At 31.5% G+C, this 26,196-nt stretch overlaps 1 protein-coding gene across 1 annotated transcript in view; it reads left to right on the top strand.

Moving 5' to 3' along the window:
* Positions 1-26,196, top strand: part of LOC148308541 (protein O-mannosyl-transferase Tmtc2-like) — a 231,955-nt gene that overhangs the window by 184,116 nt on the left and 21,643 nt on the right. Inside the window, exons 6-8 of the mRNA XM_088261583.1 lie at positions 12,259-12,344; positions 20,187-20,431; positions 22,453-22,572. Of these exons, the coding sequence (XP_088117709.1) occupies positions 12,259-12,344; positions 20,187-20,431; positions 22,453-22,572 (451 nt within the window). The remainder of the gene's footprint in view (positions 1-12,258; positions 12,345-20,186; positions 20,432-22,452; positions 22,573-26,196) is intronic.

Below are 26,196 nucleotides of genomic sequence, written 5' to 3'. Positions count from 1 at the left end.
TATTGACAGCTGCTGTCACCTAGCATTTTCAATATATTGGACTGCATTTACACCATTTTGAGTGCGTCCAAATACTTGTTCACAAATCTGGATTACCATTTTATTTTTGGGCATCTCAACATTTTTGTTTCATTGATTTTTATTATTTTTATTGCTTTACAAGCATTGAGAACTTAAACAAATAAAAAATGTTAATTCCTTTTTTTTTCTTTCGTTTAAACAGACTTCATCATAGTAACACATAGTTGAGCATCACTAGTTAGATAAAAAAGTATTAATCTTACAACAAAAAACAACTCATTTATAAGAGGTTTATAAGTATTTTACAATTTTTTTAGTTCTGAGAAAAGGGAGAATTCAATATTTTCCATAATATGATTGATCTTTTCATCTGATAATGCAAATATCTTCATAGTGCTTGTTACCGAAGAACAGATTCATAATGTGGAAAAGCTATTATACGCGCATATTACTTAGGTACGAACGCAAACAACTGACGAAGAGATTAATTCACAGATAATACCCAGGTTACGACCTAAGACAATCCGACAGTTTCGCAAGTGGGAATTCATATAATTCAACCGACTTCTAAATTCATGCAACTATCTGCAAACCCGTTCCAATTCGAGCAATCTCCAGATCCGAGGACCCTTAGTTCGCGAGAGAACAATGATATTTCTACGAATATCGAAGATCTTAATTTGAAAACTTGGCCCATAAACTAGTATGTATTGCGCCAATACGTGGAGCAGACGATTTTCTATCGTGCCAGTAATTGCACTCAGTACGTACTTTGTAGAAATTAACTCGTGTTCGAAGAAGTACTCGATTCCTCGTACATATAGAACACGTGTTTGTTTTGTGTTACCTGAAGTCGTGGGGATTTCCGGTGAATGGTGGAAATTTCAACGGAAAACAAAGGCAACTAGCCGGATTTAACTGTTATACGAGTACCTTTGCTAACAAATCCATAGTTTTGTGCACAATCGAACTTTGATTGAAAAACTAAATGAGCTACGCATATGCTTCGTACATTTGTATAGAGGACTCGGTGGAAATAAGTTACCTTTGCTTTAAAATAAAAAAATGTCAAAACTTGACTTAAAAATTTCCCGAATTCTGCATTCCTTATCAAGTGACAAAACGTCAAAACATATTTATTTCATTAATCGATTCAGCAGTCACATTGTAGTAATATATATATATATATATATATATATATATATATATATATATATATATATATATATATATATATATATATATATATATATATATATATATATATATACATATATATATATATATATATATATATATATATATATATATATATAAATATATATATATATATATTTATATATATATATATATATATATATATATATATATATATATATATATATATATATATATATATATATATATATATATATATATATATATATATATATATATATATATATATATATATATATATATATATATATATATATATATATATATATATATATATATATATATATATATATATATATATATATATATATATATATATATATATATATATATTTATATATATATATATATATATTATATATACATATATATATTATATATGTAAATATATATTTTTTTTTATTTCTTCTTCATTCATCAAGGTCTTAAGGATACAACTCTAAAATTTGGACTTAGCTTCACATACTCACATTCACAACACGTCTCACGATAGATTTTAAGAAATATTAATATTTTCCATGTTAAACTTTTACTAACTAACAAACTAAATAATTATCACGCCGCTTCTTTAAAGGGTAATGTTTAACCTCGGCTCGTAACGCATGTCTGTGGTGAAAACTTTAGTGTATGTTGGTCTTCGGGTCGATCAAAAATCGCATGTGTTAAACATTTTGTGTAGTTTTAAGTGTGTAAATGGTGCTATGGTGGTGAAGGGAGGTATTGTTTGCATGCTGTAATAGTGATTGTCCTGACGAAGAGACGGGTACGTCTCGAAACCGGTAGACATAAAAATCTCGGTGAGTGGTTATATAATAATAATAATAAAACCCTTATCCGCACCCCAATGGTGCATAGGGCACTGCGTCATACAAACGCAGTGTTATCTTGATCGTTTACACATGAAGGAAAGGTGATCAGCCCTCCACTTCAGGTACCAGTCCAGGGTAATATTGAATAAATATTACAGTGAAAAAATCAATTATATTTATATGACCCCCCCCCTGGGAATCGAACCCAGGACCTCCAGAACGGTAGCCGAGCGTGCTGACCATTACACTACGGAGGCGGACTACTAATACTTTTAACATTTTTGTAAAAAAAAAGTTATGGAAACATGTTCTCATTTCCAAGAACCAACTATGGCGGTCGTATTGGAGTCGAAATGGCATAATGATGGACTGATTGCCGGTCGTGTGAATGGTCGGCGACTTCCGGGTCAACGGGTCAGCGAGCCTTATCGCTAATTACCCCCGCCGGTGAGGTGGCTCGTTATCCAAATAATGGTCGAGGTAGAACATTTGTGCAGCCAATTTTCCATTTTACGTAATGCACTTTCAAATGCGCGGGAACGAGAGAGGCAGCAAAGGAAAAAAGGAGATCACACATATGAATTGCAAATTCGTTAAATTTAGTACAAGATTCAAACGATGTTAAATGCCAGAAACGTACGCTGTTTTACACTCTCCTTATCATTCATCGTTTGCTTTGTGTAATACCATTCAAAAAATTAAACTTAAAAAATGTGTTCGATTACTCACAAAAAGTGAACGATAAATGATAAGAAGAGTGTTATATTACACAGTGGCGTGCCCAAGGTTTACCAGTAAGGCAAGCCCATTATTTTTCAGAATAAAATCTTCTTCTCTGTCTTATTCCTCATTGCTGAGGGTTGTGACCCTTGCAGAAGCAATGACTCTTCTCCAGTTATCCCTTGACTGCGCTGCACGTAGCGCACCATCCACTGAGGTGCCTACTGCTGCCTTAATTTGATCAGTCCATCGTGAGGGGATCTTCCTCTCCCTCTCTTTCCCTCCAGGCTACCGATCACAACTAGTCGTTCCAGGCTATCCTCGTTGCCACGCGCAACGTGTCCAAAGAACTGGAGAATCCGTCGGGTACAGATATTGGCCAGAGTCATAGAGACTATGTTATTTTTTCCACATGAATTTTATTTGACCAGCAACCGGGTTTCGTCGTAACCGACATCATCAAACTGGTGGTGTCAGTTATGATGAAACCCGGTTGCTGGTCAAATAAAATTCAAGTGGAAAAAAATTACATAGTTGTTATTTTATTCTATAAAATGCAGTTCAACCAAGAAATATCAGCCCAAAACTTTATTTAAAAAAATATTTCAGTTAATTACCCTTCCCTTACCAAAAAATAAGGTAAGGTTTTTGGTAAGGGAAGGGTAATTAACTATGAGAGTTTTTAAAATGTGATTTTCGTCAATCAAATTAGTATAAGGCAGATCGTAAGCTCTGTAAATACTCAGACTACCATATTTTTCTTCATATATGTTTAAATATCAAAATAAAAATGTAATCTAAAAACCATGCCGAATCATTTCAATTTTGTATACATAAACATGTACTCGTATATTGGCATACCCACGATATCTTTATATTATAATAGATACTCTTCAATATAACATTTTGATTGTGTCCCAATACTTGTTCACAAAATCTGGATTATCTCCAATTACAGGAGTTATTTTCATATTATTTTTGACATCTCATCAAAGATGAAGAAGAATATGGAAGTCGTTGTTGTTGTTGATGTTGTAAATAAATTGTTTGGTCAAATTATAAGCTTAAATAATAAAAATGAAAATGATATTTTCTGGTGTTTCTTATGTGTGTGATTATAATCCAGGATTCGGACCTCACATACTAATATAAGAGTTTCTGCTTAGTAAAAAAGCTTCTTTACATCTCACCAATAGATGTCTCTAGTGAAGTTCTAGTGATTCAAGAACAAGGTTTCTAAATTGGTTCATATATACAGAACTTCCAAGAATTTGAGTAGTGTGGTTGTCAATAATGGGTAGAATTGGTGAATGTTACACGTGTGTAAAGTGATCACTTAAACCAGCCTATGACGGTCGTCAGCCCCGAAAATGCCCAGACTTCCATATTCTTCTTCATCTTTGATGAGATGTCAAAAATAATACTCTTCAATATGTCTAGACCGCACCATCAGATTTTGAATTGTTATAATCTTGATCTTTGGGTACGAAACGTCAATCTCGATTGTAATTACGATTGTCAATAGTTGAGCAAGCGGAGAAAATTTATCGACTCATTTCAAGTTATAAAGTCTTGCGTCCCATTTATTATATTATCTGATATAAGCACTACCGCCTAGTCACTTCTCATTACTAATAAAATTATCAAGAGTTTGGCATATTACCTGTGTAACTGTGTAGGAAAAGCTAATTATTGAAAGTAAAGAGCGTGATAGAACACGGTGTGACAAAAAAGGTGTACTTGAATATTTAAAGTAATTAAATTCATTAAAATTCGTTCACAATAATTAAAATTAATTTAATAAAATGACGTGTGTTTACTTTAATCCACTTAGTTGTTTTCGCCGGTAAATTATTTTCATTCGAATAATTTTTAAAGAAATTAATTGACGATGATGCTTATTCAACGAAAGACGACAAAAACTTTTGTTTCATTAATTGATTCGGCAGTCACTTTGTGGTGAAATCTATCCATTTTTATCAATGTTTTATATAGTAAACACGGTGTTTGAAAATGATACGGAATGCATCAAAACACGTGTCACAGTAGATTTTAAGAAATAGTGGTATTTACTAAGTAAAACATTTATTTAAAAAAAAAACTAAATAAACACCACCCTGCCTTCCGCAGGGAAAGACAGATAGAATAAAACGCCACACCACTCTGGTCTAATTCTTCGCCTTTTCCACATTCATGCATCTATTTTCTATTATCCTTGAATTATACTTCCTAATGCAAAATTTTCGTGTGTTTCGATTTCCACCTACATTCGCCTCATATATTTAGTTTTTAGTTCTTTCCTCACTCATTCGTTTTACATGCCCAAACCATCTCAACACGTCTTCCTGAATTTCACCAATTTAGCTTAACTCAGCATTGCATTATTTCCTTATTTCACCATTTGAATATCTATCATACTGCGTTTTGTGGCACATAAGTCTGATTGATCGTATTTTGACTACGCTCAATCTATTTTTATCATTATTTTACCAACTCAATGCTTCACTTTCAAACATTAGTGCTGGCACCAGGAATCCTTTGTGCACTGCCAGTTTAGCATTTGTTTCTTACAAAGAACATGCCTAAGCATTGGTTATTATCACAAAAAAAATCTACATTACAAAACTAAATACTTTATAAGAAGACAAATAATAAACATCTTGAATTGTATGATGAAACCGACTACATGAATAGACAAAACGTTTTCAACAAAACATAAATATCTAAATGAAAATTGTGAAATATAATATTTCGGAAAAACAAAACGTAAAAGTTTTTTGAGTGTCTATTATAAAATTTTATTTTTTTTACACAAAAGTGATGATCATTCCGTAAAAAAATAGAAAAAGGATTTCAAAATATTTTGTTTGTGGTGGGTGATGTCGATTATTAGTTTTTGTCGGATTGAATGCATGCATTCGATATTTTATGTATGTTGAATGTAAATAATAACCTAGATTGACTGTGAAAGTATTCAGAGTAGAATTGATCAATATACAAATGGGTTGTAAAATTACAAAGCGTTCATTTCACGTTATTTTTTCAATTGAAATTGAAAAATGAAATCACTTTAAAATAAAATGTGAGTTATTATGACAATTCTCATTCGTTTTTAGTTTGTTGTGTTTTTTATTTATTATTTTTAAATACAGATATTCATATCATCCTTATCCACACTCAATGGTGCATAAAATACTGCATCTTTTTAAATCAGGGTCATCTGAATTACATTTAATTTTTGTACTGATATTTCTTGGTGAAACTGCATTTTATATAATAAAACAGTAACTTCAAAGTTTTTTTTTCAAATTTGTCTTATTTGACCAGTGACTAGGTTTCATCGTTTCATCATCAGACTAATGAGAGGCTAAACAAAATTGATGTGATGCCCTATGCGCCGTTGGGTGCAGACAAGGATAAGAAGAAGACGAAGTACTAAAAAAAAATTGAAAATCATTTTGACCTTCCTGGTTATTGAATTCTGGACCTTCAGCACGGGATTGCAGATACTTTATAATATGTTTTTTTTTCAATTCAAGTCGTTGATTTTAATTCACATCAAATTCAAAAGTATTTTTGGGAAAAAAACGTGGATATGTTGAGTTTTGGACCATCGAATACAGCCTTTGGGGAATCGAAGGATGCCGTTACGATAAGGGAAATGAAGTTTGGTTCTTATAAGTTACAAGGTAGAGGAATGGAAGTGGTTGAATAGTAGAATCGCGGAGGGGTGTGATAAAATCTACTTACAGTGTGAATATCTGAATGAAAAACAGGCTTGCTAAAAAGGGTGATTTTATAAAATGAAACAAAAGAAAAAGACTTTTTACTCGACCAATATTAAGAACATCAGTCTTATGAATATCAATGAAATTCCCCATATCCTTTTTTATTACCTCTTCACACAAATGGATTATTAAATGTCATTATTTAATACAGTTGTAATTGAGCTTATTATCTTGAAACCAACTTCTCAAATATTTTTGAAATATGTTATTTTGCAATGGTCTTTCATTTCAAGTTGAGACACCTTCAATATTGTATTTGAAAAAATTCTCACATACTACGAAAAAGCACATTTATCAGTAAAGCACACTAATCACAACTAGCACACTTTATGAAAACGTAAATAGAACTACAAAATTCAAAATAAAGAAACACATTAAACATTATTAAAGAAAACACTTGTTTTTTTACCATTTGAGTATTACTCAACATGTCTTACCACAAAGTAAATGTCGAAACAATACATTTAATATTATCTGACACATAGCTCTTTTGATTAATAAACAATGAATTTGTACAATCCACTTCTATTATCCATAATGTCATTTAAAAAATTAAAAAATAAATATAAAATAACTATTCGTAAATGTCTAATGGAAGTCAGTAGAAATGAAATAGATATTATCATTCAGCCATGTCATATTTGATTACATGCCATCAAAAATTGTCTTTTATATAAGTAATTTAAAAAGAAACATTGAAAAACTTTACCGTTGGCACGAGGGTAAAACACGAGTTATTTTTAATCATGCATATGATGATAAAAGGATGTAAGTAAATGAATAGATTATCCGAAAGGTGAATAACTCAGTATTTCATAATACATTTAAAAGAATAAAATGTTGCTACCAATTTTTTCTTAATTCAATTTTTCATTAATTGGTAGTAAGTTAACATTTGTCTTCGTGACTATAGGAGATAGTTGCAAATCTCATGAACACCCTGTAAATACATGTTTAGGGTTGTGCGTGATCAGAAACAATTGCCTTAGTAGTACAGTGATAAGTTTCTCGTATGAACCAATATATTCCTCCCTAAAATCCTTTATCGTTTATCCAATTGTGGAATCACTTCTTGATAGGGTATTAACAGCACATGCTCCGAGATTACAGTTCCATCGAAGAGTAGGAAGGAAAAAAGTAGGAAGATATAAGATCTATGACTATTTCCTTATTGAATGTTCCAGAATACTTTATCCTTTTTTATTATAAGCCTCCACTCGTTTGCGAGTGATTTTGGCTCTTACAAACAAAATGCACTGTAATAAAAATAATCAAAAAATGTGTAATTGGAGGTAGAGAAAAGATTAATACAACAAAAACAAAAAATAATTAACTGTAATTAAGAATAGCATACAATAAAATAAAATATTCCGTCTTAATTATTTCTCAAATCATACTGTTTTTGTTCATTTAACGTTTAATAAAATAAAATTTTTAAGCGATGTAAAATGACAAATGGTGCATACAGCATCTTCGACACATTTTGATCGTTATTTGTATTTAGGCACGGTGATCATAGGTTAAATCCAATATTGAATACAATAAATAATTAACTAATTTACTAGTCATAACGTCGTTTCCACGCTGGGGTAGTCAAGGAGAATAGAACGCAACCCCAACCTGTCTTTGCAAATAATCTTACCCTCTTCCAAATTCACGCATCTGATCCTAAGTTACTTTGGCCAAAAATGGTATGATATTTTATTTGATGTGTTTCTGTATTCTGGATCTTGTAGTTTTATGAACGTTACTAAAAGGTGTTTTACTGTGATTTGTATGTTTTACTAGGAGTTACTTTTTTTTGCTTTGTGAGAGCGATTCTTAAATACAAATAAAAGGATTATTTTAGCATATACTTTTTTTACTGTCATAAGTTATAATCTGTTGAATATTTCCTCTGTGGGAATTTTTATCGTTATTTTCAGTATTATCCTCTTTCTAGATTTTTTGGCAACATTAATACTTTTTTAATAAGGCATTTTTCATTTACTTATTTTTCATTTTTATTATTGAGGCAATTAATATAACCAAAATATATCTAAACATTTATGAGGGAAACAACACTCTCCTTTTTTTTCAAAACATATAACATACATAAGTCATATATACAGATAATATTCCCGATGAGTTATTTCTATTTCTCATTTTAGGACATGGGATCAAAGTTCACAAGACTGGAATACAACTAATAAAGTAGCAAAAAAGTTGTTTTTAAATAACCAAAACTAATACATGGCAAAATATAAAAACAATAAACAGGTATAATAAATAGGCATTAGAAGCATATTTAGAACAAACGAATGAGAAAAACATAAGGTAAAAAGCATATTTAAAATAAAAAAAGAGAAAATATAAATAAAAAATATATAACACATGAGAAAATATAAAAAAAAGCATAAGGTAAAAACAAAACAAGAAAATATGACTAATCACTACATATATATCTTTCCACAAAGTATTTTTTCAGATCATTTATTTTGGATCCCCGAATGGGTTCTATTATCATCGTTATCATTCATCGTTCACTTTTATAAAAGTAGTATAACACAAAGTGAACGATGAATGATAAGGAAATTGAGATATTACCTTACCACAAACTTAACAATGCTTTTGATATACAAAATGATTCATGAGGGAACCTATCTAATAATATAAATCCAGTATTACTAAGACTAACTTTATACTTTCTTATTGTACGTTTAATCATGCCATGTAATTTTTAATCATGCCTTCGAGTACTTTTCATGACGATATTGATTAACCAATTAAAGCCAGATTTCCGGCTGCGTAATAAATAGAACCATTTCAATTTCGTCTCTTTTGGTAACGACTCAAGTTAGCCCAATTAAAACTCCTTCCCAGTATTTTATTGACACTGTAACAAAGAATGGTTTTATTAGCTATAAAGCTCTCTCCACTGAAGGGTTGTTGTGGGACTATCGAGAACTCGGGCAACCGCGAAGCAAAGTTGAGCGACTGGATTCTCTCGGGTTATAATGCATGCATAATTATGCATAGTTCTCATCCGTACAGTGAATCGTCGACAGCATAGTTTCAGGCGTTCCCTAAAATGCCTAATTGAAAATAACCATTTAAAACTCGGACCATTAAATTTTCCTCAAATTGTTCCGAAAGTTTGTTTCGTTGATTAAGTGCCCACTCACTCTAGGCAGGGAAATTGCTCGAAAGTGATTAAGATGACTAATTCATTAATTGTTCTTTCCGATCACCTTACTTTGGAGGAATAATAATAAATCTTTGTTATTTTATAAGATAAACTTACTATTATGCCGCTTCCCCAGTGGTAACAAGAGATAATATAACACCACAGCACTCTTTGTCTTTGCAAACATTGTTTGCCTCTTCCACATTCATCCATGTCTCCATACATACCTGCCAATCATTCCAAATCCTGTCATGTTTGCTTTCAAGTATTTAAATTGATTAGATACGCCACGTTTTCCTTGGTCTTCCTCTGTTCCAGTTTCCAATTACATTTATATAAAAAAAAATGTTTCTGTACTTACCCCTTCAGAAAATATTTTTAAAGGTGGTTGGTTAGTTAGTTTTGTAAAAATACCATATTTCACCTTTCATTAGGTTTTATTTTCTCATAACTTTAGATATCTTTGAACATTTAAATATACACACAAACGGTGAGAGTATAAAATAAATAATTACAAAATAATAATATTAACATGACTAAGGTACACTATTCAAATTTAAAAAAAATTTAACGTTGTATTGTGAAATGAGAAATCAGAATTTAAAAACATTGAATTTTGTTTTATACAATAATATATGAGTATGTTTTCCGTATTAACGTACATATAACATACTCGTACATTATTGTAAAACTTATATTATGCACGTTAAAATAAAAACAAGTATATAATTTATATTTGAAACAATAACTTTGTAATTTTCCATTTTATAATTAAAATGTAACTTTGTACAAGACGAAATAATACTTAATAAAGAAGCGGTTAGCTTTGAAACCGGTAGACATTATAATTAACTTATAATAAAATATTCGTAGTGATTTTAAAATAAAGTTACATTTTAATTATAAAAAAGGTTATTTAAAAAACTTGTAAAAAAATGTTTTTGGTTCAGTAACATATCTTACATACAAATATTCTCGTTATATTTTTATTGCTGTTATATTCAACTGGTTGTATTCTTCACCAGGTATTTTAAAAGGTTGCGTGTTGATCTTAGCTTTTCACAGCTAAACACATAATACCTTTTTTCTTCTTTTATGTATTTGAAGCCATTAACTGTTATGATGATAAAGTGTCTAATTTTCTTTCAACAGAGTTTATTTTTGATAAATGAAAAACTTAAAATAAATGAGAATTGCACTTTTTACTAGATATATTTTTTTTCTTATATTTGATGGGACGTACATTTTATAAAAAAATTTAAAAAATAAAGTTTTTCCACATATATTTTATTTGACCAGTGACTGGGTTTCGTGTGAAAAAAAAGCTTTTAACTTGTTATTTTATTATATTACGGTTTTTTAAAAAAAAACTTTTTTGACGCACAAAAGTTATAAAATAACAAAATAAAAAAGTTACTGGGTTTCGTCATTACCGATTTAATCAGACTGGTATAAGGCAAAATAAAATTCTACGCTTTAAAAATAGCAAGGCAGGGGTTGCAAACCATGTTTTTTTATTCAAACCTGAAAAAAATTCAATACTTGAATCCGTTCAATTTCTATTCATTTAGTCAGAAAACATTAAATGAAATCATGGTTTTGAACTCTTATCTTGTTGTGTATATAGCAAAATTTATTATTAGATTAAAACCAATATTTTTAGCTTTTCCACTTTTTTTATTTTTTTATTTGACCAGCGACCGGGTTTCATCGTTACCGACACCATCAGACTGGTGATGAACCAGTCTGATGATGTCGGTAACGACGAAACCCGGTCGCTGGTCAAATAAAAAAGTGGAAAAGCTAAAAATATTGGTTTTAATCTAATAATAAATTAAAAATGCAATTCCATCACCAAGTGTCAGTGGATAATATAAATCTATTATATAGTAAAACACTTTTTGATGAAACTGCATTTCATATAAAAGAAAAACAACTGTTTATTTTTTTCCACGTATATTTAATTTACGAAACTGTAAAAGCTATAAAGTTGTTAAACTTTATAAAATAAAACAACTTTGTTTTCAACCACATTTCATTGGTACACTTTATCCAACCAGTTTCAACAAGAACCTTGTCACTATCAGGGTTTATGTACTAAATTCTAAAACATTAAAATAATAGTTAATAACCCTTCCCTTACCAAAAACTTCCACGCACGTGCGTGAATTTAGTACATAAACCCTGATTATGACAAGGTTCTTGTCGAAACCGGTTGGATTATGTGTACCAATAAAAAGTGGTTAAAAAAAAGTTGTTTTATTTTGTAAAGCTTATAAAATGTGCCACAAAGTATCTGGAGAAAATCATTCAAGAAATAAAGATGTTTTTTATTAAAAAAACTATTATATTATTTGTAAACGAATGATAAAATACATCGTTATTATTTTGTATACTTTGTGTAGTTCAGCACTCATTTGAAGTCGTTTATCCTCATTCCTTCGTATTGTTATTGATGATTCATTATGGCTCCCGATATTCCGACCCAAATCAAAACGTAACAATTGATTAATGTATAATAATTCTTTTCTGACAGGGGCGTGCTCCTACAAGGGAAAAGACAATACGAGGAAGCGATCCAGAGCTTCGAGAGGGCGATTCATTTCAGGCCATCTCTAGCGCGTGAGTATCGAAATTCTTTAATACAGTATAACCTAGATATAACGGACCCCTATCTATAACGGACTTCAGATACGACGGATAAAAATTCCGATCAAATATAAAATTAAAAAAATAACTTCGTTTATTTTCATTTTAATATTTTTTAGGGAGCTTCAGAAGATTGTTTTCCTGTTCATTATTTCCATATTTCGTTAACCTTGATTTGCGTCTTTTTTACCATTTTTATATATTTATCATATTTATAAATTGAGAAGCAAATTGATTTTTAGATATTTACTATCTTTATGAATTTCCTGAAGCGGAGGGCTGATCACCTTTCCATCATGTGTTAACGATAAAGATAAAACTGCGTTTATGTAACGCAGTGCCCTCTGCACCGTTGAGCGCGAATAAGGGTTTAAATAAAATAAAATATTTTTTAAAAACTCTTATCCACACCCAATGGTGCATAGGGCACTGCATAAAATAAACGCAGTGTTATCATGATCGTTGACACATGAAGGAAAGGTGATTGGCCTTCTGCCTCAAGTACCAGTCTAAGGTAATATTGAATGTATATGAAAGTGAAAAAATTACTTTTATTTATTTGACCCCCCCCCTGGGAATCGAAGACGGATACGGTAGCCGAGAGTGCTGACTATTATACTACGGAGGCGGATAAAATATTATAGATGCTTAAATTCAAGTGTCGCCGCATGTAAACAATTTTTAGCGGCCATGATAACACGTCAAACGTCTAGCACTATTATTTGAGACTGCACCTAGCTGGGGCAACAACAATACTGCCAAAAATGATGTTATCAGTGGTAAGATCACATCTTGACGATCAAATATAATTTATAAAACCACTCAACAGATAACGAAGTTCAACAATATTTTACGCATTTTCCTAATTTTAAACTTGATTCCTTTTTCAAAGTAGGATTACCGAAAGCAAGGGTTTCGATATCGAACAGCAACGCCACTTTACGACGAGTGTCTGAAGACAGTAAATAGAATTTTGTTTGTGTTTTATATTGTTTATTTATACATATCTAAATGCAGTTTTCATAATTTCTAAATATCTTTTTTGATTTATTTTAAAACAATTTTTAAAATGGACTTTCGGCTTTTCGCCCATCCTTCTTTTTAGTCCGTTATATCGAGGTTTTACTGTACGTATACATATATGTTAGGAAAACAATGGTTAAAAAATTTATGGCTTTGGCCTAGTTGATTTGATAGATTACATGTATAAATATGTAAAATGTGCCATATTCATTGTGAGAAAAACAAAACAATTTTCGACAACATTCAGCTATTCCAAAACTATATGAACAAAGGAATGAGCAAAAAAAATTATCTTTTCACAATACTTTCTTCTTTACAAAATATATTTGTTTTTAGAATTTAAAACTTTTTATGGTTAAAAGAATCTTATCTTAAAATGGGTGTTATAAATTTTTATTTTGTTTTCTTTAACATTATTTTATTTATCTTAATATATTGAATTATATTTTATATTATATTCGTTATTTTTTATATTATATGTAAAATAAAAAGGACATATAACATAGTTTAGGCATTCAAAATATTTGACTTATTTTGAAAATTACATTTCTCGGTAATATCCAAAATATTTGGGGAAATTGTGGGCCATGATTATTAGTTTTTATAATAATAAATAATATTAAATGAAATCTCTTTTGAAAACGCCTACTTATATATTTTACTATTGAGATTCCAACAGTCTATAAGTATTAATGAAAACATAAATGTAGATATTTTAAGTTTCACTTGGTAAATACCACTATCTCTGAAAATTTATTCTGACACGTGTTTCGATGCATTCTGCAACCTTTTCAAACACATTAACAAAACAATAATTTCATTTATTTGATGTTTCTGTACATAAAAAGTAGTGATATCTATGTAGTAGGTAATAAAAATCTATTTTCATACAAATGTCAAATCGTAATAATTTTATTTTAATGACCCGATTATGGAGTGGTTATTACGAAACCGGTAGTCACGAATAAGTGTTTATAAAAGTGGTACTACACAAAGTAAATAATGAATGATAAGGAGAGTGTTTCACTTGTATGACTTGTTCTAACCTTTATTCGTACTAAATGGTGCATAGGGCCCTGTATCGACCTAGTGTTATCTTGGTCGTTAATTGCATGAATGAAAGGTGACATGTCCTGCGCAGTCCAGGCAGATATTAAATAAACGTGAGACTAAAATCACTTGTTTAAGCCTCCCCTGATATCAAACCCGTAACCTCCAGCATGGTAGGCAAGCGGGCTTCTCACTACACCATGTAGGTGGACTTATATGACTTTTGATCCAACTTTGGCTTTAACTTTGTTACCTTACTTAAATGATTAGATACTTACGTATTCATGCTTTGAATTCAAATTTGATAAGCTTAAAGCAATATTTATGACAGCAGTGACGTTTATGTAAAATGTGACATACATGTTTTACCCTAATTTACAATGTAAAATTATGAATTACAGAAAACTTGCACCCTCACTAATAGAAAACTGATTTCTCAAAATATTCAAATGTGAAAAAAGCGCTTGTACAAAATACTAATTGATGTTTGAATTTTATTTATTTGAAATCTTATAATGTAGCTTATGCCAGTTTATAAGCCAACAACTTCAATATTATTTTCACATTAAACATGATGCTCAGATTGATTAATCAGTATTGAGATGTCTATGATACAAATATTCAAATTATGATTCTCCTGTTTTGATATTATTCTGGTCAAAAACTATTTAATGACGTCGGCTATAGTATGTAGAACTGGTACAAATAAATAAATATATTTTAACCAAAAAAATTAACTCATTGTTTTAAAAATTTGATATGTTTGGTTATCCATCATAACTGTAAAGTGATCACTTGACCACCGTATAATAAGTCATAAGCCCTGTAAATACCCAGACTTCCATATTCTTTTTCATAAATTGTATGTTGAGATGTAAAAATAACATCCAAATGGAGAATATATAATTCCAATCGAAAAATATTTTCGTAATGTTGGTTGAGTTACATTGGAGATGTAAAATGAAAAAATGGCGTACAGCAGTATAAATTATTGGATGAGATTGACCTAAAAAAAGAAATAACGCTCCGAATTTGGCCGTGCAAGTAAATAAGTATATTTTAATACATAACAGGCTCTGTGCCGTGATAAATACTGACAAAAACGGAAAACAGTCTCGGGTTGGGGTGGACTTAATGCTAAACGAAAAGTTATGTTATCCTCGAATAGCTCCGCCGTATAACCTACCCGGCCCATCCCCTGCGCGAACCTACCGACACGACCGCGTCATCATACAAAATGTGAACTACCCCATTACCGAGCTTTGTACGTACTCGTGTATATTGGGGCGCCTAACACCGAGCTTGTTTTCCATAAAAGTATTTATAGTTCTCTCATTCCTAAATAACTATCACGCCGCTTTCTTATATGGATTGGCGGAAGAAAAAAAACGCCCCACCATTCTGTCTTTGCAAACAATCTTCACCTCTTGCACATTTATGTATCTCCTCATATTTACATACATAATATATAAAATATAATAAAACCCTTACCCGCACCCCAATGATGCATAGGGCACTGCGTCATATAAACGCAGTGTTATCTTGATCGTTTACATATGAAGGAAAGGTGATCAGCCCTCCGCTTCAGGTACGAGTCCAGGGTAATAACCCGGGACCTCCAGAATGGTAGCCGAGCGTGCTGACCATTACACTACAGAGGCGGCTTTTTTTAATATATACATACATAGTCGCCCATTATTCCGACTCCTGACTTGACCGCTTTCAAGTATTTGAAATTTTTGATCATACCAAGCATCCTATGGCTTCTTCTGCTTTTACATACTACTAATCAAATTTGCCTCTTTGTTTAACTAATCTGCCCTAACTCATTCGATTCACTTGCCCAAACCATTTTAACCCACCTTTCTTAATTGTATCGATAATGCTTATCTCAACTTTGCATTATTTCCTTATATCAGCATTTGAATATCTTTCATATATCGTTTTGCCGATCATTTATCAGATAAATCGTAATTCGACTGTATAATAGACAAAAAAATATTTACGACATCATCAACTGGATAAAGTCCATTTATTGATTCGGCAGTCACATTGTGGCAATATGTTTCTACTTATAATGTCGCTTGATAAATACCACAATTCCAGAAATCTATCGTGATAAGTGTTTCGACGCGTTACGCATATTTTTAAACACCGTATATGATGTGATCGATATGTTGATAACGACATATTGACCACAGATAAAATCAAATGAATGTGGATAATGCAATATTGCGTAATGTTACTTAAAAAAAAACAAATTAACAGTTGTTATTTTATTACATTAAATGCAGTTCCTCCTACAAATGCCAATGTAAAACTTAAAACTTATACGGAAGTGTGATATATTTGAAGCTGCAAATATCCTCAATTATAATTTAAAAAAACATTATCTGTAGAAAATTATGCTTACTAGCAATAATTTATCCTTGTGATTGAAGGAAAATGACTTTACTCTTCTTATACTCTGTCTCATTATTTGCACTTACAAACCATTGTTAAATCACTGTCTTCCAGAAATCTCCTGTTTTATAAAATTATAATTCATTAGGTAATCATGACGACTGATGAGTTTTTTTGTGTAATATTAAATGTGACGTTAATAGGATGCATCACCACTCTACCCACATGTTAAGATCTGCGTAGGAAAAAAACCTTCGAAAATTCCGCCCTCTTTTTCTTCAAGTCCTACAAAATAGTGGCATTAGTTTTGATTTTAGCGTAATGTTACAATTTATTCCTCGGAATGGCTTTGTAACGTTTTTATGGCACACATTTGAAATTTAAAATAGGAACTCTTAATTCGCAATGAGGACTGTTTCGACAATGTTAGCTTTGTAAAAATTTAAAACAAAGAGCTTATAAATTTTTATTATGAAAGGGTCTTATTGGAGCATTATCGTGAAATATCCGTTATTTGCAAAACTAGTTTCGTTTTGTAGGATATTCGAATGAAAAATAATCTCAAACTTGAATAATATCCTCATATCACCATGCAAACATAAACAATTTTTTTAATATAATTAGAACAAGGTGAAAATTCTTTTTTTTAAATTTTTTGTTTCTATTATTTTACAAAAATACTTCAATTTCATACTATTTCTGTGAGCCTAAGCAGCTCATTATTAAAAATACGTATCAAATTGTGATAGAGTGGGTTCGATTCCAGAAACTCTTACTCGAGAATCCGTGACACTAACCACGGGACCACAACCCGACACGTCTTAGTAAGATTGAGATAACAAAATATGCTTCATAAAATAATATAAAAATGAATATTTTTTTTTAAACATTATTAAAATTATATTTTTCTTATTGCCTAAATAAATTTCAAAATTCTCTTAGCAGACCCGCGCACCCCAAACTTTTGCTTTTAATTTTCATTCTTCAACTTTAAATATTTACTCGAAAAGTCAAACGCATTGTCCCCACTTTTGGTTGTATCTCACCTTCGCAACATTGTTCCTTTTATTTGTGTTTGAGTCTTATAGCCGCAAAGTTTCTTTCTCTAGTAAGGGTGTCTATTGGTAGGCTTTGCGGGCTCGCCGTTTGAAGTCGGGCAATATAAAAGAAAAATAATAAAATATAATCAAATTTAACGACAATGCCTACAGTCGCTTCTATATAAAAAAAATGTTTTCAAATTAAAAAATATATTTTTTGATGATTAAAGAAAACACTTGTTTTTCACCACTTGAGTGGTAAAAAACAAGTGTTTTCTTTAATCATTGTAACATGTCTTACCACAAAGTTAATGCCGAAACAATAAATAAAATATCTTTTTTGATGTTTTAAATAAAATATTGAGGAACATGTAAAATACTTTTTTGAATTACATATTTCATGTTCAAAAACTGAAACCCAACTACAGCTTATGCAATACCGATTATCATGTCCCCTCTAAGTCTCCAACTTTTGAAGTTTTATAGCCTATTCATACTTTTTATGTTTAGGGTCACTTCATTTTCTCCTTCAATAAACAAATGGTGCATAGGGCACCGCATTACAACAGTGCAATGTTAAGTTGATTGTAAATTAAATGAAGGCAATTTAATTTGTAGCATCATGTGCTTGTCCAGGGTAATAAAAAATTAATTATACTGTAACAAAAGTCACATTTCCACTCCTTTGGGAATCGATCCCGGGATCTCCAGCATGGTATTCGAATGCGCTAACCACTACACTTTGGAGGCGGATAAACATAAGTAACAAAAATGAAGTAAAAATATGAAATTACAATTAGAATTTTTTTATTCTTTTATATTTCATCATACACATAATAACGAATTTCAATTTCATAATATTGTGACCTTACTGGGTATTCCCGTGCCGAGGGGACATTTTACAATACTTATCTAACAAATTATACCAAACGAAATTGTTAATATCATGCAATCAAATAAACCATGGATAAATGGTTCGATCACTTTCAGATATACCCACCTCCAATATCCATTTAGTAATAGCTGTTTTTTTAAATAAGTTTCGTTATTTAATACGATAATTTCCAGTCAATATATATTTATAACAGATTTTTTATGGAAAAACGTGAGTTTTACCGATTATTTCATTAAAATATGTATGTACTAGTAATAAAGAGACTTAATTTTATGAATAGATGAATAGGGATCAAACTACAGTCCTCCTAAGATCAAGATCACGACGCCACCATTAGACCAAAAACCTCTCCGTTATTTGACTTGTAATATTCTAGGGGTGGTATTTTTATTCTTTCTCTGAATTTCTTAACGTAGGCAGATACTTTTATATATTCTTTTATTTGCAGGGTTTAGGAAATTGTGTTTGCTTAGATTTACGAGTTTTATCGTATCTACACACTATCTCCCGTGGCGACGACATGTATAAGTATTGGGAGAAGAATCAATGTTTTCTTTTAATCTTCGGTAATGGAACCGTTACTCTGGGGGATTTAATCCAGCGAGCTGGGTCTGAATTCTTACATTCGAAATCACGGATAGCTATGTATACTGTTTTTAGTATCACTTGTTTACAGCAGTAACACTTCTCTTTGTTTAGAATTCAAAATTATTTTAATATCATTTAATTCAACAGACACTGGACTATTCACCCTGATGTGGTATTATTAAACTTTAATGTATTAATACATTTTATTTAAGTATACAAATTATCGTTCATTGATGACCAATTTTGACATTATAAATATTATCCACGTTTATATCCAAGAACAAACCACCACCTTACATCAATATTTATGATTATTATTAATTTATTAACATGATACATACATATAAGTATGTATATATGTACATACACATTGATGATGAAGTAAATACTGTAAAGTCTGATGTAATAATAATCAAAGTCATAATTTGATGCGGTGTTATATATATTATTAGTGCAAATATTGGTTAATAAATAAAACAGCATATATTTCTTTTTATAATTAACATGTAACTTAATTGTAAAATCATTGTTAAATATTAAAGTGATTTTAAAACAAACAAATAACTTGATTATAAAATGTAAAATCACATTTTTAAGTAATTGCTTGAAATTTAAATTAAACATATTATTTTAATTACATATTTGGTGTTTCATTTGTAGGACTCCATTTAAATTTGAAAATGCCATAATAAGCGACAAATTGTCACAAATTTTATTTTTATGTGTTTTTAACAACATAATAAAATTTAGTTGATTTAAAAAAATCTATGTTTTATTTAAGTATTTACTATATGAACTTATTTCTTTGTTTCCCAGTGGCCTACGTGAACATGGGCGCCTCGCTGTCTGCGCTGGGCAGGTGCGCGGAGGCCGCCACTGCGCTGGGGCGGGCTGCGCGCCTGGACGGCGCGGGCGTGCGCGACGCGCGCGCGCACGCCGGCGCGCGCACCGCGGCGCTGCAGCACCTGGGCGCGCTGCACGCCGCGCAGGGCCGGCACCGGCGGGCGCTGCAGGAGTACCAGCAGGCCCTGGAGGCGAGGCCGCCCGACTACAGGCCGCAGGTTGGTAACTTCATCTTCTTGAGCCCATTTCCGTCCACTCTTGGACGAATTCGACGAGTCATTTTTTCTTGCTCTTCTTCTTCCTATTCTTCCTTCTCTTCCTCTTTCTTTTCTTCTTTCTCTGCTTGGTGTAGGCCTTGTGGCCTGTATTTAAGAGGGATTACCTTCCTGCGATGTCTATTCCCAGCTGTTGATCCATTTTTTAATGGTCTGCCCGAGAGTCGTATACCTTGGAGTTGGCCGTGCAGTGCAATGTGAGGGAGTCTGGATGTTTCCACTGTCCTCACATGTGCATACCATTGTTTTCTGCGTTCCCTTCCCCACCAAAATTTCTCATTTCGCATATTTCCCCTATCCTGGTGTTCCTTATTCCGTCTCGTAGACTCTTGCCAGTTATGCTTCTTAGTCTTCATTTTTGAAACTAGCACGTTTTTTGTGACCACGGTGTCCTCTCTGCTTTCGATCTCATATGTCATGATGGGTCGCACACAAGTTTTTTTATTTGAATTTTGCTGCCGATCTTTATTCAGGGTTTTTCTATATGTAATTTTTTAGGCATCCTGAGATGAGTGCAGCCTTGTTTACTTGCCCTATCACTTCACATCTTAGATCGGTTGGACCACACAGGTCTATACCCAGATATTTGTAATTTTTCACCTGTTTTACTTAGAGGCCATCTACAGTCACGCTACATCCCACCGGGATCCGAGAGAATACATGATCTTAGTCTTAGCTGATAGTCATGTTCTATTTTTGACTAGCAAGGATTGCGTGCATGAGTAGTTGCAGGTCCCTCCCAGTCATCCACATAGCGTCATCCGCATAGCAGCTCAATTTCAATTCAATTCAACCCAATTAAATGTATTCAATTATAAATATAAACATTAAAAACTTACATTTAGGGCGTAGACATTAAAATCATAAATAAAAAAGAATCTTGTTAAAGATGTAGAAGAATCCGACTTCGGAAACTCCTTCAGAAAACAAAACCTACGGTTTTCTCTCCTACTCTTTACACAGTACTTTTATAACCTCCACAATCCCATCCATGATAAGGTTGAAGAGGAATGGGCTCAGACTATCACCTTGTCTGATGCCAGTACCTACTCTTACAGGATTTGAGAGTTTACCATCCGCTCTGATTCTGGTTCAAAGTCGTGTGGGGTAACCGTACGTGGAATGCAATTGTACGCAGTGAAATTCGTGACTAGTCTGTACATGGTATAGATGCGTTGATTCAATATTTAGAAGCGCTTTGGGTGGCCATGAAGCTGGTCGTGTGTACAGGGGACCTTGTGTCATAAATTTAAATTATTCAGCCAAATATTTTTTTTCATGGTTTTCCTATTTGTTTTTCATGTATAATTGTTATATGCAGTTGTGAAACCGTTCAATGTAAAGCATGGGGCATGAAAACTGCACAAACTATAAAAATAGACATTTTACGCACGATAATTAAAAGTAAATTACCCCTAACAGGAGCCCTACGCAATGCGTACACTTTACACTATGGTGTGCGTATACTCACCTAGCAATTGGGGCAAGTGTACGCAATCGACATATACTTGAAAAATTTGTTTAACTTTTTTGTTTAAAGACCGAATAAGGTTTTTTAAGTTTTTTTATGTTTCTAAGAAACGATTTAATTTAAAAATTTAAAAAAATCTAAATTCCAATAACGGTGTTTTTTTTAAATTAAATAAACAAATATGCGTAAAGTTACCCCACGCGACTCTTTGTTTTGTTTTATTTTATATTTTTAGTGATTTAAATAGCTAATATAAGATAGCTAATATAAGAAAAAGGCTTACTCTTTGTTTGCCGACATGTTGGTTTGAAAAGTATACCGAAATGAATAATTTATTTTTAGACGTGTTTATATAAATGTAAAAAAAAAACAGAAAAGCCTGGAGACAGTTTGTGGACTCCATATGCTCCACCTAGGGAGCGGATATGTTTATTATTATTATTATTATTATTATTATTATATAAATGTATAAAATATTTATTTATTTTTATAGAAATTGTACGCTCTGATGAGTGAGGCACTGGGACGGCTCCAGAGGTGGCCAGAAGCCGACCGGTACAGGGAGGCGGCCCTAGCCGCGGAAATCGGCAGAATTCCCTTGGCTGGACCTGTGGTGAGTGTTCAACCGATATAACCTGAAAATCAAATTTGACAATCAGCTCAGTATTACACAAAGTTCACAAAAGCGAAAAAAATACATTTGCGCTTCAGATATCACTGCTGAGAAAGATTATTTTTACATATCATACAGAATATATAAATTATTCCACAGTTGCGAAATAAACTCGGGATCTCATACGTGTATGAAAATTGTACCGATAAGAATATTACAAAGTGATATATTTATATGTGTGTGTGTGTGTGTGTGTGTGTGTGTGTGTGTGTGTGTGGTGTTCATTGCAAAGTATTTAACACCACACACACACACACACACACACACACACACACACTGAAAATTCTCGAGTCAGGAAATAATCGGGGTGTATGTATGAAGAGATGCGTGATTGTGCAAGAGGCGAAGAATGGAGGTTAATTCTCTCTGCCTATTCTTGTATGCATGCGGGGAAGCGGTGTAATGATTAAATCATATGGTCAACCAAAATGCTAAGCTTTTGATAGAATAAAAAATACAATTTACACACAAAAATTAAATATAAATGTTTATTAAAGTCAATTTAATGAAAACACATTCAAAATATAAATATTGCTGCAAGTAGTATAACAAAATAGGTGAGTAGCCCAGTTAAGTAGACACTCGACTGCAAAACATGTGTTGTAGATTCGATTTCGGCAATTGCTTAATGAAATTCATGACACATTTTTTTAGTTTTGTACTGGTTGTATTCAAAGGTGTTTTCATTTTTATTTTAGTGAAAGTCTTTTTGCGTTTTATATGTTAAAAAAAAACATTTATAAAGAATAACGTTTGTAGTTTTGCTCCAAAAAATACCTTTACCCGAAAGTGTGTTACGTATACCATCCACCCGACAATTCCATAATAGAAAATCGATCTCAATCCAATCTCTCGCAATAGAATAGTCAACAGATGTTCAATACTCCGTTCTAGTGGACATCTTGTTGCTCTGTAGCTTGTTAGGCTTCTGGAGGGAAAACTCCTAACTACAAATTATCAGAAAACTGACACACCTAGAAAAGCACTATAACTTCAATTTTATATTGTTTTTTTTTGTTTGTAAAATTAAAACCCTAAAAAAACAAATAAATTCTACGGAATTGAATCATGACAGATAACATTATATTTTGCTGTTTTTAATATTAATTATAATTTGAAAATAACTAACTAACTAACTAACCATCATACCGTTTCCCCGCAGGCAGAGAGAAATGAACATCATACTACTCTGTCTTTGCAAACATTCTTATCCTCTTCTACATTCATGCATCTCCTCATACATACCCGACGATTATTAGAACTCCCGAACCCGCCGTTTTCAAGTATTTGACATACCTGATTGTGCCAAGTTTTCCTCGGTCTTCCTCTGCTTCTTTTTCCAACTACATTCACCTCATAAATTTGTTTAACAGTTCTTTCCTCACTCACGCGTTCCACATGTCCAAACCATCTCAACACACCTTTTTTAATTTTATCGATAATGCTTATCTCAGCCTTGCATTCTTTCCTTATTTCATTATTCGAACATGTATCAAACATCGTTTTGCCACACATTCGTTTAAGTGGTCGCATTTAGACTGCATTCAGTCTTTTTTCATCCTTCTTTCGCCAACTCCATGCTTCGCTTCCATACAATTCAATTTGCAAATACCATCTACTTTTACTTAAAATCTATTAGTACACGTGTATTGACGCATTCTGCAACGTGGTGTTCGATGATGACGCGGAATGCATTGAAACACATGTTACAGTAGATTTTAAGAATTAGTGTTACAGATGAAAAAAAATTATAATAGACATATATATATTATACATTTTTCCTATTTTATTTATCCTGTAAGATTAAGGATCCATTTTAATTTTACCTTAATTCTTAATTCTTCAATATATTGTTAGTACAATATAAGGTTTTTTTTTGGATTACATTGTTTTTCTTAGAAAATTTCAAATTATTCCTGTATATTGGAATTCAATTTGCCATATTCTGTTTATCCTTAATGCCATTTTCCGAAGCGATGTTTTATTATCGCCAGTCGTAATAGAATCGAAAAACAATATTGTGGGCTAGAATTTTATTTCTGCGATTTTTGGGATAAGAATGACTCAATTCCGCTTCTAGACCAGAAACGATTCAAGCCATTACGTGGTTTTTATATTGTATCATTATTTTTATTGTTAAGCCGATAAGCGCTGTCCGCTGCCTCTTAGAGCCTTAATATCGCTACTTCAGAAACGACTCAGCGTACTAAGACCCTCTATAAACAACTATTTTTATTTTTGGAAATTGGTCTTCGACTTCGAAAATAATAAATTAATTGTGAACGTATCAAATCACCCTTGTAGAGTGTTTGCAAACCATTTTGGACTGATCCTGTAAAGACTTTTGGCTTACAGGATCAGTCCAAAATTATTTTTATAGTAAAAAGTGATCAAATTAATGTAATCATACTTATAATGAATTATCTATTTTACTATAAGAATAATAGACTTTTAGGCTTTTATAATTTAAAGTAAAATAGAGATAAAATTAATGTTTTCATAGTTATAAAGAATTATCTATTTTACTATAAGAATACTAGACTTTTGGGTTAACTTTCATAGATTTTGTAAGCAAAGATCAAATGACCAAAAGGTATGATCAAGGCCTTTTTTTATGCAATTCGAATGCAGTGATTTATTTTTCAATTGAACATTTATTTGGTTAATCCACTATTTCTAAAAATATTAAGAAAAAATATTAACCCGAGAATACATAAACTATCGTAAAAAATACGACAGCAAAAATGAGATTACTGAACAAAAAAAAAAACAATGTTTGCGTTGTTTTAGCACCCCTTGCCTCACAGTACCTTCCAAATGTACTTTTAATATTATTCATTATTTTGTGATCTATTTAACTCAAAGAATATTACAATCACTTCTAAAGTAAGAAAAAAGGATTATCTTATGTTTTTTTTCCGTTTTATTTCTTTGTCGTATTTTTTACGAATGTCTGGTAATAACGCTACGCTACTTTTTTAAAAATATTCAACTTTATAGAAACATCAAAACGAGAGAAATTTACATATTTATGTGTAAAATATGTAATCACATTTTATCATCTGTGTTTTGTGCCTCTGCCTGTACCTGGAAAATCGTTTGCCGAAAAATGTAATTATACCCTAAACTGAAGCGTATGATTGGAACACCAAATGTGTTATTTTTCGATTTTATCCCGCGCATCGAAGCCTTCAAATTGAACAACATGAACCAGCTTATCAAAACCTATTAATATTATGAAATTTTCTTATTAAAATTATTATGAAAAGTGTAGAGGATTAATTTTAAAATCCTGTATATTTCATCTATTTGTTAAAAAAAATATCATAATACTATGATAAAATAAATGCTAGTAACCATAAATGTTTTATGTTTAAATCAATCTTTTTTTGTTTGCTGACTGCGATGAGTAATGAATTTGAAATGAGCAAATTTGAAAGAGTAAAAAAGTGGAATAATTAATATAGAGAGCATGAAATTAATGAAACGTAATTTATATTTGAAGCAATAACTTTGTTATTTTACATTTTGTTTTTAAAATATAATTTTGTTTTAAAATCGCTA

Source organism: Brachycentrus maculatus, unplaced genomic scaffold (genome assembly GCF_059751285.1).
Source record: "Brachycentrus maculatus isolate JH-2025_06_01 unplaced genomic scaffold, ASM5975128v1 h1tg000158l, whole genome shotgun sequence".
In the NCBI taxonomy this organism is placed as follows: domain Eukaryota; kingdom Metazoa; phylum Arthropoda; class Insecta; order Trichoptera; family Brachycentridae; genus Brachycentrus; species Brachycentrus maculatus.
Note: the sequence above shows the minus strand (reverse complement) of the source record. Positions and strands in the feature narration are given on the sequence as shown.